Source organism: Mobula birostris, chromosome 1 (genome assembly GCF_030028105.1).
Source record: "Mobula birostris isolate sMobBir1 chromosome 1, sMobBir1.hap1, whole genome shotgun sequence".
NCBI lineage: Eukaryota > Metazoa > Chordata > Chondrichthyes > Myliobatiformes > Myliobatidae > Mobula > Mobula birostris.
This window is the reverse complement of record NC_092370.1, coordinates 249,885,479-249,899,682: the sequence shown is the minus strand read 5'-3', so window position 1 is coordinate 249,899,682 and position 14,204 is coordinate 249,885,479. Positions and strand designations below refer to the sequence as shown.

Genomic DNA, 14,204 nt, shown 5'->3' with positions numbered 1-14,204 from the left:
GTTTACAAGATTATGAAAGGCATAGATCCTGAAGGCATAGAGGGAGTATCTGTTTCCCAGGGTTGAAATGTCTAATGCCAGAGGGCATGCATTGAAGGTGAGAGGGGGTAGGTTCAAGGAGGATGTGAGGGGTAAGTTTTATACCTAGAGAGTCATAGGAGTCTGGAATGCGCTGCCTGGTATGGTGGTAGAGGCAAATACATCAGAGGCTATTGAGAGATGTTTGAATAGGCACATGGATGTAAGGAAGATGGAGGGATATGGACATGGTGTGGGTAGGAGGGATTAGTGTTTGGTTGTTTTTGATTTGCATCTTAGCTGGTTTGGCACAACACTGTGGGCCAAATGGCCTCTTTGTGTGTTGTCTATGCTCCATCATGACTTGTGTCACTGGTAATAAATCTGACTCTGAAGAAGGCATTTGGCTTGTTTGTCTTCACTGGTCCTTGAGTTCAAAAGTTAGGAGGTTATGTTGCAACTTTATAAAACTCTGGTTAGGCCACATCTGGAGTATTGCATACAGTGCTGGTCACCTCATTATTGGAAGGATGTTGAAGCTTTGGAGAGAGTGCAGCAGAAGTTTACCAGGATGCTGCCAGGATTAGAGAGCATGTGTTATAATGTGACGTTTGATGTACTTGGTTTTCTTTTCGGTGGAGCAGTGAAGGCTGAGATGAGATGTGATAGCAACGAATAGCCTGTTCCTGTGCTGTACTGTTGAATGTCCTATTTTCTATGTTGCCCCTTTGGAGTAGAGATAAGGAGGAACTTTGTTAGCAAGAGGGTGGTAAATCACTGCCAGGGATGACTGTGAAGGGTCAATTCATTGAGTATATTTAAAGTGGAGGTTGATAGGTTCTTGATTAGTCAGGGCATCAAAAGTTACAGGATGAAAGCAAGAGAATGGGGTTGAGAGGAATAATAAATCAGCCATAATGGATTGGTGGGGCAGATTTGATGGGCTGGATGGCCTAATTTTGCTCCTGCGTCTGATGATCTTTCCATCATGGTAATTTTTTTAGTTCACTTGTACAACTAGAAAATAATAATAACATCAAACTTGATTTAATTGAACTTACTGCTTTTGCATTGACAACGAGAGATGATCAAATCTTTGAATGGTCAGTTTCCGCTCCAGCTCTGCCAATTTTCCAGAATTCGGTAGCAAAATCAATAGGGAGGTACTTCCTGCATATTCCATTAGAAGCGCTTCAGTGGAGAGGTCCTCGGCATACGTCCAGTAATACGTTCCTATCCTTCTCATCATGCGAACTCTCACTGTGGTTCTGTCATCGACATGAAAGTCAGCTTCATAAGTGCGCTTAGCGTCAAAAGGCTGCAACCATTCACCTGGAGAAATCAAAGAGATAACCGCACTCAGGTAATTTGAAGACCCTGACCTGGATTTACACTCTGACTTCGGTTCTTTGCAGGAATGGGACCTGCTCATGCGGCCTCATAACTGTCCGCTTTTTGATATGCCAAGGACATGGCCTGGAAGACTAACATGCCTCCAGGGTGCCGGATTTTTGTGGGCTCTGGAGACGGGCTGATTCAATGCCGGGTGCCGCCACCGATGACGACTGATGCGTCACGGGAGAACAAGGAAGAACAGAAGCAGCAGGCTGGCTGCTGGCTGTGTGCCCAGAAGCACAGAGCTCAGAAAAAAGCGATGCAACAGACAGACTTTTAACACCATAAATCAATTGAGTTGTTCTGTTACATCTCCCCTCCTGCTGTGAAATGGGGACACCTCTTTTTCCTCCTCATTAGAGAGAGAGAGAGAGCCTGTGGTATGTCGAATACCGGGGTGAGCGAGTAGTCTTTTTGCAAGTCTGTGTCTTTACTGATGCTTTGCTGCATATTTGAGTGGGGCGCCACCGATTAAGGGGAATGTGAAGGAAAATTCCTTCCACTCAGAGGGTGGTGAGGGTGTGGAAGTAGCTGCCAGTGCAAGTGCTACATGCAAGGTACTTGGATGGGAAGGGTACAGAGGGCTCTGGTCACGTGCAGCTCGATGGAAGGAGGTGGTTTACATGGTTAGGCTCAGATCAGATGAGCCAGATGAGCCAAATGGCTTATCTCTGCTGTGCTTTTCTATGGCTTCTTATACCTTGCCTACTGTCTCAATGCTGGGTGTGTCTGCCCCTGGTACCAAGCCCACCCCCACCCATGGCACTCCTCCTCTGCCATCGGTCCCACACTCCTTCTGTCGCCCTCCACCCTCCCCATTCCCAACATCCTTTCCTCCCACCAGATTTACAAACTCGTTCTCCACTGCACGTTAACAAATACAGAACTGTACAAAGGTCTTAGGTACACGAGCTATATGTATGTGCCTGAGACTGTTACACAGTACCTTAGCTGGACACAACATCATTGCCAAATAGCCTTTTCTCTGCTGTAATGTTTTATGTTCAAACCAATTTCCTGGCTATGATTTTATTCCTTTCTTGATGTTAACCAACAGACTGTAATTGGAAACACAAGCGGTTCTGCAGTTGCTGGAAATCCAGAGCAACACACAGAAAAATGTTTGAGGAACTCAGCAAGTCAGGCAGCATCTGTGGAGGAGAATGACCAGTTGACATTTTGGGCCAAGCCCCTTCTTCAGGCTGATAAAGGAAGGAGAGGGGGTTGGAGAGAGAAGTTTGAGCTGGCAGATGATAGGTGAAACCATGTGAAGATGAAGGTGGTTAAGTGGGACATGGAGATGAGGTAAGACGCTGGGAGGTGATGGGTGGAAGAGGTAAAGGGTTAAGAAGAAGGAGTCGGATAGTAGAGGAGAGTGTACCATGGGAGAAAGGGGAAACAGAGTGAGGTGATGGAGAAGAAAATGGGTAAGAAGTGAGACAAAATGGGGAATAGCAGAAGAGAGAAGAGGGAGGTGGGAGAAATGACCAGAACTTCAGGTTCATGTTCAGATTAATCTTGTCTTTTCTCTATGTTCAGTACGCATAGCAACACACTTATGATGATATTGATGCTGCCAGTGGGAAATAAGCAACGTGCTAACTAGAATGCTAAAAGTGATCAGTGTGGGTACAGAACGTAAACCACAGGTACAGAACAGTTTCTCTACCTCTACTGAATTACAAATACTGCTAACATCCACTGAGGAATGGAATTGCTCTTTGCAGAAATTATAAAAGGAAATGGAGCCAATAACTTATTTTGTTGTTAGTCACCCTTATTGAATCAATTGCTGGTTAGACACACATCTCAAAGTAATTCATTGGGTTTGATGATTTTTGGGTCATATTGAGAACTTGTAGGTAGTGCAAGTTCTTTCCTTGAATACTCCCGTCTCTACCAATGACTCAATCAGTGCCCCAAGTCTGATCATGAGTCTACTTACAATGAAACTATAATTTGAATGAACAAACGCCAAAAAGGAAAAGGAAAACAGACAAGAGAAACAGATCATAAGATATAGGAGCAGAAGAAGGCTATTTGGCCCATTGAGTCTATTCTGCCATTTCATCATGTTTAATCTATTTCCCTCTCAGCCCCAATATCCTGCCTTCCCTCCTGTAGCCCTTTATGCCATAACCAATCAAGAGTCTATCAATCTCTGCCTTAAATATACCTCATGACATAGTTAGAAATATGACCCAAAGATAGTTTGATGTAAGAGAGTTTCGAGCGGATCAAAGTAAAATTCATATCGGAGGAGAGGTGGACAGAGATGTTTATGTTTGACTTTATTTATTTGGCGATACAGGGCAGAGTGGGCCCTTCTGGCCCTTCGAGCCACACCGTCCCAGCAACCCCCACCACCCACAAACCCAATTAATCCTAACCTAATCACCAGCCAATTTATAATCACCTATTAACCTATCCGGGATGACTTTGGAAACTGGAGCACCCAGAGGAAACCCACGCGTTCCATAGGGATGATGTACAGAGGCTCCTTACAGAACAGAATTCCAAACTCTGGAATGTCACACTAACCGCTACCCTACTGTGGTAGCCCTGTGTGTGAGAGATGCACAGGATCAAGGATCAAGGATCAGGAGAGGTGTACAAGATGGAGAACAGAGAGAGATCTGCAACTCCAGTGCATAACTTTAAAAATAACTTTAAAAAAATGTGGAACTTCCTGGTGGTCAAACTTTTTAATTTCTCCTTTCCTCTTCCAACATGTTGGTCCATGGCTTCCTCTTTTGCCATGAAAATGCCATCCTCAGTGTGGAGGACTAACACCTTGTATTCCATCTGGGTGACCTCCAACCTGATGGAAGGAATATCAATTTCTTCCTCCGGTAAAAAATTACCTCCTCCTCCCCTTTACTATTCCCCTCCTTCTCCTCTTACCTCTTCTCACCTGACTGTCACCTCCCCCCCCAATGGGTTACCTCTTCATTCCTTTTCTCTCATGGTCCACTGTCCTCTCCTATCAGATTCCATCTCCTCCAGCCCTTTGCCTTTCTGATTCACCTGGCTTCACCTATCACCTTCTAGCTATCTTCCTTCCCCATTTTTTATACAAGCATCTTCTCCTTTCCTTTCCAGTCACGAAGAAGCTCTCAGCCCAAAGTGTCGACTGTTTATTCATTTCCATAGATGCTGCCTGACCTGCTGAGTTCCTCCAGTATTTTGCATGTGTTGCTCTGGTTCTCCAGCATCTGCAGTATCTCATAATTATTACAAATAAAATATAACCAAACAAATATTGCATTCTTTGGATTAATGTTTCAAATACCTAAAATAAAATAAATATATTGTCCTGAAAATTGATTACTGTTCAATTCACTTTGTTACCTGAGAAATAATTTTTTATAAATAGAATATAGTTCTAAGTTTTCTGGTTCACTAACAATAATCTTGCATAAAACCACACAAATTAACAATGCATTCAGAAATGTTTGAATTACAAGTTATTCTGACATCATCAATTTGAGGACATCAGTGTAAAAAATGGGAATTCATGCACTGATGTATAAACTTTTAAATGATTAGATTTTTAAATTCTTGCATTGCAAAACAAGGGTGGTGGGGTGGAGAGACATCTCTACCAAAGGAAGTGTAAGGCACTCCTTCCTTTCACGAGCTTGCAGCTCACCCTAGGCAAGGTGCAGCACCTACTTAGACTCCCCCCCCCCCCCCCATCCCATCAGGGTCACGTGAAGCCATGGGAGCAGGTAGTGGGTGGTCGTATGAGCAGCTGGTGCATATCACAACTCCTGGATATGCAACCACTGCACTAGGCAGATAATCTCTGAAGAGTATTGATAAAGACTGGGCTCACCCATCTTGTAAAGACACTGCCCAGAAGAAAGCAATGGCAAATCACTTCTGTGAAAAAATTGCCAAGAACGATCATTATCATGGAAAGACAATGATCGCTCATGTCATACAACAGGGTGCATAAAAAACAAACAATTGCAAAACACCCCTACCCTCACAGAGCATATAGAGATGTTGAGAAATTGTCCTACTCAATATATAGAAGTTGAAGCATCAACTGATTCAGTCATTAAATGATGTGTGTTTAACATCCAAATGATCTCTTACCTTTGAACAAGAAGTAGTTGAGAAGAAACATCAGAGTATCCGATGAGAGGGGCTCTTTAAGGAAGTCTGGGATTTTGCCATTGGTTTTGCTATTCACATAAGCATTTATTTTGTCTTTTGTACTTCGTTGTTCACGAAAATCAACCCTCTCTATCGTGGCATTATAATATTCCTCGGCTTCTCTGAGGAACTTTTCATGAATTTCTTTTCCCTTTTGAACATACAGAGAGCTTCCCATGTGGATTCCATCACTCGCATTGTTCAAATGCTCCAGAAGCTGGCGGAATGTCTCCCTCACGGCGACAGCACCATTGTTTGTCATGTTGCTGTATCCAAGAACCTGCAGGAGCTGAGCCCGAGTATTTCCCTTGGCACCCAATGACAACATGCTCAGGGAGGCAGAGACGCTCAGTGGAGAAAGGAAAATATTTTGGGAAGCTGTGTCTGGTTGAACGGCAATCTGTCTGTAAAGACGCAATGCAAATTCTGAATTTGCTGCTGAGAGGCTGAGGAGGGAAGGATGTGGGGTAAATTCATTGACAGCAGAGGCATATCCACTGACCATGCCACTGGAAGGCAAAGCCACCATCAGGAAAGCAAAAGCAAGCAACTTCTCCATGTTGAACCTGCAAAGTAAAACACAAACCTACAATGTATTTATTGTGCACTATTTAGAGATATAGCGCAGAACAGGTTCTTCCAGTCTAATAAGCCACACTACCCAGAAACTCACCTATTTAACCCTTGTCAATTCACAGGACAATTGACAATGACCATTTAGCCGACTAACCTGTACATGTTTGGACCGTGGGAAGAAACTCGAACAGCTGGGGGAAAGCCATGCACTCATGGGCAGGAAATACAAAGAATTGAACTCAGAACTCCAGACCCCACTGAGCAGTAATAGCAACACACTACCTACTATATTACTGGGTTCTGAGTTTGCTCAAAACCTTCCTTTTAGATTCTCCACAAAGATATTGAAACTCTATTACATTTCACAAGTTAACAAGATCAGAAATTGCTCCTTAGGTTCTAACACAAGTTCACTTACAGATTCATATTGGTAGCCTATTTATAATTTCAGAGTCCTATCTGAAGTGAAGAAGCCCGTTCGTCTTTGGCAGTCCAACTTGCTGAAGTATAATCCTTGGTCTCTAATGTCAATTTATACCATAACAATTGCAAACACTAGTTAGACATTAATTAATGAAGTGACTTTTGATCCGTAGATATCTTTGTTTAAACAATTCGTTTGGTTTTGCAAATATGGATTTGACTACATCACTGTGTCTCAGCAAATATTCCGGGAAGAATCTTGTAATATCCGTTTCAGGTATTGGATTTTGCATAGAGACATGTTAGGATAAATTTCCATTTTTATCCGCTGATCTCCCCAAAACCACAAAGTCAGGACAGCTTGCAGATCAAACATTTCTGGGTACATTAAGGTTTGCATTGTTCATTGTGTGGTTTTACGCAAGATTATTGTTGTTAGTGAACCTGAACATTGAGAACTGCATTCTATTTTAGACAGAAAACTCCACCAAGGTCGAGAGGTACATCTATATTAAAAACTTTTCAGAGACATCTGTTTGAAAGTGGGCCAATAATTTTTCTTAGATTGTGCAACAGTTCACCATCATAAATAGAATTCAAGAATTATAATTTATCAAGTACATGCTGGCTCTTTGTAAAGTAATCCACTCCCTCTTTCAATATGGTCCTGCTAAATATTTTTGACTAAGATCTCTAATTGCCCTTTGAAAATCCAACAACCACCCTTAAAGACAATGTGTTCCAGATTAGAAGTATTCTTGTGTAAAAGAACAGATTTCTGAACAGACAAGGAACCCATGTACACTGTCACTATTGTTTAATTTTTTGCTCTCTTTCCACTACTGATTTCATTTAATTTTTAATATATATTTGTTTTGCAATTTATAGTTTTTTTGTTATTATGAATTGCAATGTACTGCTGCCGCAAAGCAGGTGGATACTTTCCTGGTGTCATGGATTCTTGATTACCTGACTGACAGACCACAGTACGTGTGCTTGCAACAGTGTGTGTCTGACAGAGTGATCAGCAGCACTGGGGCTCCACAGGGGACTGTCTTGTCTCCCTTTCTCTTCACCATTTACACCTTGGACTTCAATTACTGCACAGAGTCTTGTCATCTTCAGAAGTTTTCTGATGACTCTGCCATAGTTGGATGCATCTGCAAGGGAGATGAGGCTGAGTACAGGACTACGGTAGGAAACTTTGTCACATGGTGTGAGCAGAATTATCTGCAGCTTAATGTGAAAAAGACTAAGGAGCTGGTGGTAGACCTGAGGAGAGCTAAGGCATTGGTAACCCCTGTTTCCATCCATGGGCTCAGTGTAGACAAGGTGGAGGATTACAAATACCTGGGAATACGAATTGACAATAAACTGGACTGGTCAAAGAACACTGAGGCTGCCTACAAGAAGGGTCAGAGCCGTCTCTATTTCCTGAGGAGACTGAGGTCCTTTAACATCTGCTGGATGATGCTGAGGATGTTCTACGAGTCTGTGGTGGCCAGTGCGATCATGTTTGCTGTTGTGTGCTGGGGCAAAAGGCTGAGGGTAGCAGACACCAACAGAATCAACAAACTCATTTGTGAGGCCAGTGATGCTGTGGGGATGGAACTGGACCCTCTGACGGTAGAGTCTGAAAAGAAGATGCTATCCAAGTTGCATGCCATCTTGGACAATGTCTCCCATCCACTACATAATGTACTGGGTGGGCACAGGAGTACATTCAGCCAGAGACTCATTCCACTGAGATGCAACACTGAGCGTCATAGGAAGTCATTCTTGCCTGTGGCCATCAAACTTTACAACTCCTCCCTTGGAGGGGCAGACACCCTGAGCCAATAGGCGGGTCCTGGACTTATTTCCTGGCATAATTTACATATTACATTCAATTATTTATGGTTTTATTACTATTTAATTATTTACGGTGCAACTGTAACGAAAACCAATTTCCCCCGGGATCAATAAAGTATGACTATGACTATGACTATAAAAACTTGGTCTCCTTAGCTGCCAGTGGCAAAGAATTCCACATAATCACTACTCTCTGGCTAAAGAAATTCTTCCTCATCATACCAGAAAAGCCACATTTTGGAAAAACATTTTTGCATCATCATCATTCTGAATTTTGATCATTTCTTTTTGCAAGTTCTCTTCCTGTTCTTCCACCTTGCAAAGAAATGGGTTAATTTACCAGTCTGGAATTTCCAGATTGCTCAAATCTTTGAATCGATTCTAAAATTCCTTCTCCGGTGAGTGCAGGTGTAAGCAGTACTCTTGCACAGCGGTCCCCAACCACCGGGCCGCAGAGCATTTGCTACCGGCCGCGAGGAAACGATATGATTTGGCGATAGGAGTCAGCTGCACCTTTCCTCATTCCCTGTCACGCGCTGTTGAGCTTGAACGCACGCGAGGTCATTACCCGCGCATCATCCACTTCAGCGCGGGAAGGAGATCAACTCCTCGAGCTTGCAAATGACGGCGGGCTGAAAAGTATGTTTGACATAACACCTCTGCCGACATTCTGCATCAAAGTCAAGGCTAAATATCCTGAGATAGCCACGAAAGCACTGAAAACGTTGCTTCCATTTCCAACATATCTCTGCAATGAATACAACGAAAACTAAATTGTGGAATAGCTGGACATAAGGAACCCCCTTCGAGTATCGCTGTCTCCCATCACCCCTCGATAGGACCGTCTTGTTGCAGTGAAACAAGTCCAGGGCTCCCACTGATTCAGTGATATTGGTGTGTTGCAATGATTTTATATGTTCATACGGGGAAAATATGTGCCGTGTGTGAATATCCAAACATTACTTAAAATGTTATGATGCTAGTGACTGATAAGTGACCTATATAACCATGTAACAATTACAGCACGGAAACAGGCCATCTCGGCCCTTCTAGTCCGTGCCGAAAGCTGCTCTCACCTAGTCCCACTGACCTGCACTCAGCCCATAACCCCCCATTCCTTTCCTGTCCATATACCTATCCAATTTTTCTTTAAATAATATCGAACCTGCCTCTACCACTTCTACTGGAAGTTCTTTCAACACTTACTTCAAACTCCCTGTCCTCCCCTGATGATTGACTTATCACTATATTCATGCGAGGAAAATATGCGCTGTGTGTTTAATATTAAGTTCGTTAGATAACCCCTTTTAGAAACGAAATTGACTGTATTAGCCTGTTATTACCAATATTCCGGTCGTGATTAACACCCCCCCCCCACCCGATTAGAATCACCAAAAACGATTTGCAGAGAATAGTATCGGCAGGTACACGCATGTGCAGGTCACGCATGCGTACTGGTGCCCGCGCAAGGCTTCATGGTCATTGTAGTCTTAATCGGGGTAAACAACGTATTTTTTGACTACTACTCTTGTCCTTTGACAACCCTACCCCCCCCCCCCCCCGGGTCGGCCGGTCCGCAAGAATATTGTCAATATTAAACCGGTCCGCAGCGCAAAAAAGGTTGGGGATCCCTGCCTTATACAACCTCGTCGTAACATTCCAGCTCGTATACTCAATACTTTGATTAATAAAGGTCAATGTACCAAAAGCTCTCTTTATGACCCTATCTACCTGTGACACCACTTTTAGGGAATTTTGTATCTGTATTCCCAGATCCCTCTGTTCTACTGCACTCCTCAGTGCCTTCCCATTTACCCTGTATGTTCTACCTTGGTTTGTCCTTCCAAAGTGGAATACCTCACACTTGTCTGTATTAAACTCCATCTGCCATTTTTCAGCCCATTTTTCCAGCTGGTCCAAGTCCCTCTGCAAGCTTTGAAAACCTTCTTCACTGTCCACTACACCTCCAATCTTTGTATCATCAGCAAATTTGTATAATCAAAAATATGTTATAATTATGTGATTTTTGCAGTGCAAAAAAGGTTGGGGACCCCTGTTCTTGCAGATCTCCGTCTGTGAAAGAGAGAGTCATACTTTCTGTGCAGGGAAACTGTGAGAACATTCTTCTCCCAATGTTTTACTTACATTATCTCTTTCCAATTTTCCACTAAAAGTGGACACTGCCCTTTTTACCTGGATTAAATTGAAATTCTCACCCTGCAGTTTCATATTTAGAATGTTCATTTTGTCATACAGATCGGTTTCACAGAGAACTTCAACATTTTTTTCCCAAGCTCTTGTCGACTTTGAGTAAAAATTCAACCACAGTGTCAAAAAGATCAAAGAAATTTTTAAAGCAGCAGCCTTTTTCAGTGTGAAGAAGCAAACATTCAAGCTCTTCATCATTATCTTGGCATAACAGGTGAAATATTCTGCTATTTAATGGATGAGCTTTTATTTTGTTGATAACAAATATTACAAAAGTCATACTTGAAAAAAGTTACTGGCTGAGGTTTTTGGCTGCGAGATGTTGATGATGAATTTACACGAGTTGCAAACAGACTGGGAATTGCCTTTTTCATAAATGCCACTAAACCAGCATGGTGACCTGTCATAGGGTCTCGGCCCAAAACATCAAATGTACTCTTCCATAGATGCTGCCTGGCCTGCTAAGTTCTTCTGGCATTTTATGTGTGTTGCTTAGATTTCCAGCATCTACAGATTTTCTTTAGTTTGTGATATATGATTCATCTGTTGCACAAGAAATCAGGTTCCTAATCATGTCCAGAATACTTTTAGCCTCAATATACATTTTGAGCTTGTTGTAGATTGATTCTCTGTTGATATTTGTTTTTAACTTTTTACAAAAGAGAGCCTCTTCATAAACTTTTCCATTTTTGATAAACCATACTTATGCCATTAGCAACGCCTCGTTGTCTTGCACAGTTATCTCATCCAGATGTATCCCAAATTTTGGTTTTTGTAGCTCTGTGCATAGTTGATACTCAATATCTTCACTCATTTCATCAATATGATGAGCTACAGAGTTATTACTCAGAGGAATTGATTTTAAAATATTGGTTTCCATTTTGAGAACAGTGGTGAGCACTTCTGATACAACAGGCGTTATTAACCTTTCACCAGTTGTTTGAGATGTTCCACGCGTTGTTGTCATTGTGAAAATGTTATAAGAAGCAATGAGACCTCCATCAAGGTCATTTTTAGCTTTCTTGGCAAATGACTCGAATGTGCAATGCTTTTCAAATGCTTCTTTCATCTTCGTAACCGCGCACTGGGGGTGGGGTGTGGTACAGCCCTCATTAGGAATCATTGTTTAAGACCACTAGTCAATAAGACATTCAGCAGAATTAGGTCAGAATTTGGCTCATTGAGTCTGTTCCACCATTCCATCATGGCTGATTTATTATCTCTTTCAGAAGATTAATGAAATGGTTCTGTAGATGAGAATTTTCACTTGTAGGGTTAGATAGAACTGACATGATGATGGGTCTCAGCCCAAAACCACGTGCCAGTGAGGATAAGAGAATAATTTGGCAGATGAATCCATCTAAGAAAGGACGTTCTGACATTGCAGAGGATTCAGAGCAGGTTCACGAAAATGATTCCAGGAATGAAAGGCTTATTGTATGAGAAGCGTTTGATGGCTCTGGGCCAGCACTTGCTGGAACATAGAACATAGAAATCTATAGCACATTACAGGCCCTTCGACCCATGATGTTGTGCCGACCATGTAGCCTACTCTAGAAACTGCCTAGAATTCCCCACCGAATAGCCCTCTATTTTACTAAGCTCCATGAACCTATCTAAGAGTCTCTTAAAGACCTCATTGTATCCACCTCCACCACCGTCACTGGCAGTGCATTCCACTCACCCACCACTCTCTGTGTGCAATTTAGAAGAATGAGAGGGACCTCACTGAAACCTATCGAAGCTTGAAATTCCTGCATAGAGTGGATATGGACAGGATGTTTCCTATAGTTGGGGGAGTCAAGGACCAGAGGGCACAGTTTCAGAACAGAGGGATGTCCTTTTAGAATGTAGATGAGGAAGAATTTCTTTCGACAGAGGGTGGTGAATCTGTGGAATTTCTTGCCGCAGATGGTTGTGGAGGCCAAGTCATTGGGTGTATTTAAGGCAGAGGTTGATGTATTTTTGATTAATTAGGAGGTGAAATGTTACAGGGAGAAGACAGGAGGATGGGGTTGAGATGGAAATGAATCAGCCGTGATGGAATGACGGATCAGTGTCGAGGGGCCGAATGGCTTCATTCTGCTCCTTTGGTTGGTCTAAAAGAAATGTCAAATATTTATTCCCCTCTTTAGAAGCTGCATATTCTGCTGAGTTCTTCCAGTACTTTCTGTGTTTTTCTGGATTTCCAGCATCTGCAGAATCTCTTGTGTTTTGACAGAAAAAGCTCACACTTTTTCTGTTTGGATAAAAGAAGTTCAAGAGAATTCTTAAGGTAATATTAACCTGATCCAGATGCAAAAATAAACAATCCTTTAAAACTTGCTGAATGCATAAAACCATAAGAAATAGGAGCAGTTTAGGCTAAGAGGCCCATTGAGTCTGCTCCGCCATTTCATCCTGGCCCATCCATTTTCCGTTTAAGCCTCAATCTCCTGCTTCTTCCCGTATCTTTTCATGTCCTGACCAATCAAGAACCTATCAACTTTTGCCTTAAATATGCATAAAGACTTGGTCTCCCTAGCTGCCAGTGGCAAACAATTCCACATAATCACTACTGTCTGGCTAAAGAAATTCTTCCTCATCTCCATTCTAAAAGGATGGCCCTCTATGATGAGGCTGTGTCCTCTGGTCTTAGACTGTCCTACCGTAGGAAACTCTCCCATTCTATCAAGGCCTTTCACCACTTGATGGGTTTCAATTACTGTGGGTCGCCCCTCATTCTGATGAATTCCTGTGAATACAGGCCCAGAACCATCAAACGTTTGTCATATGACAAGCCATTCAATCTTGGAATCATTTTCATGAACCCTCTTTGAACTCTCTCCAGTTACAGCACATCCTTTCTAAGATAAGGGGCCTGAAACTGCTCACAATATTCTGTGAGGCCTCACCAGTGTTTTATAAAGTCTCAACATTACATCTTTGCTTTTATATTCTAGTCCCCTTGAAATGAATGGTAGCATTGCATTTACCTTCTTCACCACAGACTCAACCTTTAGGCAATCTCGCACAAGGTCTCCCAAGTCCCTTTGCACAAGAGTTGAGGCTCTACTTGAACTGGTATTGGAAATGAACCTGGTCAGCTGTCAAGTCTCTCTGTGACCTGTGGTGTGCCTTAAGGATCTGTTCTTGGACATGTTCTCTTCGTGATTTTTATAAATGACTTGGATGAGGAAGTGGAGGGATGGGTTAGTAAATTTGCGGATGACAAACAGGATGGGGGTGTTGTGGATAGTGTGGCAGGCTGTCAGAGGTTACAGTGGTAATTGATAGGATGCAAAACTGGGCTGAGAATTGGCAGATGGAGTTCAACCCTGATAAGTGTGAGGTGGTTCATTTTGGTAGGTCAAATGTGATGGCAGAATATATTACTAATAGAAACATAGAAACATAGAAAATAGGTGCAGGAGTAGGCCATTCGGCCCTTCGAGCCTGCACCGCCATTTATTATGATCATGGCTGATCATCCAACTCAGAACACCGCCCCAGCCTTCCCTCCATACCCCCTGACCCCCGTAGCCACAAGGGCCATATCTAACTCCCTCTTAAATATAGCCAATGAACTG

General features: G+C 42.6%; 1 protein-coding gene across 1 annotated transcript in view; it reads right to left on the bottom strand.

Annotated features, from left to right (window-relative positions):
- The window catches only part of LOC140206268 (alpha-1-antitrypsin-like), a 113,113-nt gene extending 106,461 nt beyond the window's left edge, over positions 1-6,652 (bottom strand). Inside the window, exons 1-3 of the mRNA XM_072274600.1 lie at positions 6,572-6,652; positions 5,518-6,143; positions 1,080-1,350 (exon numbers count right to left, since the gene is read on the bottom strand). Of these exons, the coding sequence (XP_072130701.1) occupies positions 1,080-1,350; positions 5,518-6,143; positions 6,572-6,579 (905 nt within the window). The 5' untranslated portion in view covers positions 6,580-6,652. The remainder of the gene's footprint in view (positions 1-1,079; positions 1,351-5,517; positions 6,144-6,571) is intronic.
- Positions 6,653-14,204: the final 7,552 nt, after the last annotated feature.